The 5,000-nt window shown below is 30.1% G+C and overlaps 2 protein-coding genes across 3 annotated transcripts in view; one reads left to right on the top strand and one right to left on the bottom strand.

The window, feature by feature from the left end:
• Positions 1-534: 534 nt before the first annotated feature.
• LOC137642464 (uncharacterized) overlaps positions 535-5,000 on the top strand; it is an 85,873-nt gene continuing 81,407 nt past the window's right edge. The window contains exons 1-2 of one of the 2 annotated variants that reach the window (XM_068375042.1): positions 535-656; positions 873-1,050. In XM_068375042.1, coding sequence (XP_068231143.1) covers positions 651-656; positions 873-1,050 — 184 coding nt within the window. In that variant the 5' untranslated portion in view covers positions 535-650. Of the gene's footprint in view, positions 657-872; positions 1,385-5,000 lie in introns of those variants that run through there. The other variant, XM_068375043.1, reaches the window with a different exon arrangement.
• The window catches only part of LOC137641989 (uncharacterized), a 1,128-nt gene continuing 759 nt past the window's right edge, over positions 4,632-5,000 (bottom strand). The window contains exon 3 of the mRNA XM_068374552.1: positions 4,632-5,000. This exon is cut by the window's right edge and continues 114 nt beyond it. Within this exon, the coding sequence (XP_068230653.1) occupies positions 4,993-5,000 (8 nt within the window). The 3' untranslated portion in view covers positions 4,632-4,992.

Here is a 5,000-nt window from a genome sequence, read left to right on the forward strand (position 1 = left end):
TATAACCACACGTGATTACTTATTTTATAGTTACGAAATATATTCTCAAAGGCGTTCTTCTTCACCACTGGCAATTTATTGATAAAAAGTTAGGCTTTGATATATTATTACTGCTATTCTTTAAAACTAATCGTTGATTCATTAATCCGAGACTTCAAAATTCATGTTATTTATCAACATTTTCAATAACTTTAAATTGTTTTTTTCTTGCAGCTAATAGAAAAAATTGAGTAACTCAAACATACAAATTGTGCAAAAGGTTAAATATATATAGGCTAGTGTCAATTCTCTATTTTCTTTTCACCAGAATTAAATGTTAAAAGCAACATGATTAAAGTTTACTTAATTTCTTTCTTCGACTTTATTTATCATTCTTGTCGAAAACATATCTGTAAAGGTTAAAGTTCTGATACTAATAAGAAGGAAGTAAACTCGTGTGTAAACTCCTCAGGTTACTATGCACGAGAGATGCGTCACTCATTGCAGGTTTTAATGTCCGGACTTCCCGCAACGAGTGACTGTAACATCAACAAAGGGAAATTTACCGGACGCAGTATAAGATATAAAGGACTGAGCTTCGAGTAGACAGCAATCACTCCTCACGAGAGAAGAAGAAGAATCACTACTCATCCGAATCTGCTACAAACAACATGAAGGTGAGTGACCCACAAGTTTTCTTGAAAGTTTTTTTTTTTATGTTTGAGTTCCTGTTACGATGAATAGCAATTTTCTGTTCAGATTATTCTTTATTTCATCGAATACTAAATAAACGTTGATAAAAAGTATATATTAACCATGAATCTTGATTTAAATTAAATAATAAAAAGAAAGGCAATATATATCTTATGAAGTTCTGTCTCCTTTCTTTCCAGGGACTTCAAGTTATATTCGTCTGCTGTCTGGCAGCTGTTGCCTTCGCAAATGATAAAAATAATGGAGGAAATAAACGATTCTTTGGAGGATTAAACCAAGGTTTCGGTGGCGGTAATCAAGGATTTGGTGGTGGTTTTGGAGGTATCAGTGGAGGCCATGGCGGTGGCTTTGGAGGAGGTCATGGAAGTGTCTTTGGAGGTATTAACCCTGGCTTTGGAGGCGGTGCTTCTCAGACATGCAGACGTTGGTGCCGAACTCCCGAGGGACAGGCCTACTGCTGCGAGAGCAACAACGAGCCTGAAACCCTTCCCTTCGTCAAGCCAGGTCAATGCCCTCCCGTAAGACCTCAGTGCCCACCCGTCAGGAGCTTTGCCCCTCCACAGACATGCTCCAATGACAGCAAGTGCGGAGGCGTCGACAAGTGTTGCTTCGACAGGTGTCTCGAGGAGCACGTTTGTAAACCCCCTGTCGGATCTGGAGGCTTCGGTGGATTCGGGTTTGGAAGATAAATCTTGACTTTCATTTTAAGGAACATCTTGTAAATCTATACCTAAATTAGGTACCTGAATTAGATTAATAAATATTTATTTTCAATACATATAAGCGTTTACTACCCTTACAATTTATTCCTAGTTCAGTTGAAATTCATTAAAAGTAGTAACTAGATTAATTTAATCCTGTAATTTCGAAAGAAGTATGTAGTTATTTTCAGAGATACTCCTGATTTTTTATTCTATTTCGAAAAAAATCTTTCATATTATTGGTTTTCCTAACACCAAGGTTAATCTAAAAAAGTAAAAAGTAAATGTTTCTAAATTAAAGTGATTTCTAAGTCTGTAAAGAAATGGTTTCTTATCATTTAATTTAGTTAAAACACAATGAGCAAAGATTTGTTAGAAATTCGATTACAAAAGACTTTTAGAACTTATGACGTCTTGGGTATTTTAAGATGATGTCTGATAACAAGAATATTTTACAAAATCTATACATTTTTTTCTTAATTTAACAGTGACCAAGTACTCTCTCTCTCTCTCTCTCTCTCTCTCTCTCTCTCTCTCTCTCTCTCTCTCTCTCTCTCTCTCTCTCTCTCTCTCTCTTTCTTTATATATATATATATATATATATATATATATATATATATATATATATATATATATATATATATGTATATATATATATATATATATATATATATATATATATGTATATGTATATATATATACATATATATATATATGTATATATATACATATATATATATATATATATATATATATGTATATATATACATATATATATAGAAATATACATAAAACCTGTTAAGGTACATACCATAGTTGGAAATGCCGGATGCTATAAGGTCCAGTGCTCCAACAGGGAAAATAGCCCAGCGAGGAAAGGATATAAGGAAATAAATAAACTATGAGAGAAGTAATGAACAATTAAATAAGATATCTTAAGAACACTAACAACATCAAATAAATATTCTATATTCAAACTATAAAAACTTTAAAAAAATAATATGAAGAGAAATAAGATAGAACAGCGGTCCCAGTGTACCCTCAAGCAAGAGAAATCTATCCCAAGACTGTGGAAGACCATGGTACAGAGGCTATGGCACTACTCAAGACTAAAGAACAATGATTTATTTTTGGAGTATTCTTATCCTAGAAGCGCTGCTTAACATAGTAAAGAGTCTCTTCTACCATTACCAAGAGGAGAGTAGCTACTGAACAATTATAGTGCAGAAGTTAACCCCTTGAGCGAAGAAGAATTATTTGGTAATCTCAGTGTTGTCAGGTGTATGACGACAGGGGAGAATATGTGAAGAATAGGCCAGACTATTCGTGTGTGTGTGTGTGTGTGTGTGTGTGTGTGTGTGTGTAGGCAAAAGGAAATGAGCTGTAACCAGAGAGAGGAATCCAATGTAATACTGTCTGGTCAGTCAAAGGACCCAATAACTCTCTAGTGGTAGTATCTCAACTGGTGGCTGGTGCCCTGGCCAACCTGTTACCTATGCACGCGCACACACACAACACACACACATATATATTATATATATTATTTATATATGTATATGAAATAAGCACCCCCAGATATTATCTAATCATTTATACAGATATACATCAAATGTGTTTCTGATATCGTAGAAAAAGATTAATAGGATACCTATCTAAAATGCATTCAATTCTCCACATTAAGTATTGAATATCATAGAGGAAAGCCTGAAGCTTGTATGATGTATCAAGATAACAGCTTTACAAAATTTAATATCCGAGATATATCCTATTTTCTAACTCTTGATATATTAGTTATTTTAGCTAGAATTATTTTACCTATCTCTATCGAAATAAGCGTTATATGTCATTAGTCTCGACAGCAAAGCTCAAAACTAAATTTAGAAATTTATCTAAAATTTCAAAGTATAAAAGTGTCCAAAAACGAATCAATAAATGAGAAAAAAGATAAGAGATGAAATCTCTTCAGAATTGAGATTACATTCTTTATGAAAAAATATACTTCCTTGAATAAGTCTCAAAATTCCTTCCTACCTCATCATGCATTTTAGTGTAAGTATATTACTTTCTCATCTAGTGTTTCTAGGTTAACTTTCGAGTCATCTAAGTCTCTTATAATGAGAAGGGTAAACTAAACCTAACCAAACAAAAAATATTAAACAATCGTAATAACAGACATTTCAACTCTTTGGATTTATTTGACTCTTTCAACATTAATTAAAATGGAACTTTTACTTTCTCTTTGAAGGAATCTTTTACTCTATTGCTTTCTTATAAATCTTAAGACAATCTTTCTTCAATTAGTTATATTAAGGATAATTGTTCTAAGGGATTTAATAACGCCGAAAATTGTTATTTGTTTGTAATGAATATCTACTGTATATATAAAAGAGCAACTTCTAAAAATATTTTAAAATAATCCACGGAATATATTTCTTTTTTACATGTTTTTATCAAAATGATAAATTTTCTTCAAGAATATTGTTTTAAATATACTTATCCATATTTTAAATGGGAACAATATTGCTTGGAAGAAAAAAAATAATTTCTATTGGTAAAAATATTAAAAAAGTAATAGACATATATGCAGACATACATGCATATGTGTATGTATAAACAAATATGCATCTATCTATCTATCTATCTCTCTGTACATGTATTCGTGTTTATATGCATATGTGTAGGTGTGTATACGTGTATGTATTGATATTTGAATGTATGTATATTGATACACATATGAATTGTAAATATATATATATATATATATATATATATATATATATATATATGCATATATATATATATATATATATATATATATATAAACACACAACATATATATAAACACAATATGTATATATATATATATATATGTATATATATATATATATATATATATATATATATATATATGTATATATATATATATATATATATATATATATATATGTATATATATATATATATATATATATATATATATATATATATTTATATATATACTGTATATAGGTAGATAGACAGATCTATATAATATCTTTTTATGAATACTAGTGAGTCATATAACATATTCTAGGTGTACCGTTTGGAGAATAAAAAGAATTAAATGAGGTTTTTTACTTTATTAATACATTAATATTTCAGAATGTTAATACATTTTAACATATTATCTCTCTCTCTCTCTCTCTCTCTCTCTCTCTCTCTCTCTCTCTCTCTCTCTCTCTCTCTTTTCAGGGGTTTTCTATTTATAATTCTTAAGAAGCGTCAGGTACTATTCATAGTCAATGTAAATTATTGTTTCTCAAATTTCGTATATAAGAAACATTAAAATTAAAGGGAAATGGCCTTGCAGTGCAACCATATTTTTGATTTTCTAATGTTCTGTTTGAAAAATTAGATATTTATAAATAAGTGAAAATGATAACAGTGGTAATGGATTGATTGATTGATTTGGAGTTTTATGACATCCTGATACATAAGGTCATTAACGCCAACTGTGATAATGGATGCTATTCGTAAATATTGAATATAAACTTTTAGGTTTAGTAAATTCTTCGCTGCAATTCATCGAATTCTACCGATGAAAGCGAATATCCTTTCCTTAGAAGA

This window comes from Palaemon carinicauda, chromosome 6 (assembly GCF_036898095.1).
Source record: "Palaemon carinicauda isolate YSFRI2023 chromosome 6, ASM3689809v2, whole genome shotgun sequence".
In the NCBI taxonomy this organism is placed as follows: Eukaryota; Metazoa; Arthropoda; class Malacostraca; order Decapoda; family Palaemonidae; genus Palaemon; species Palaemon carinicauda.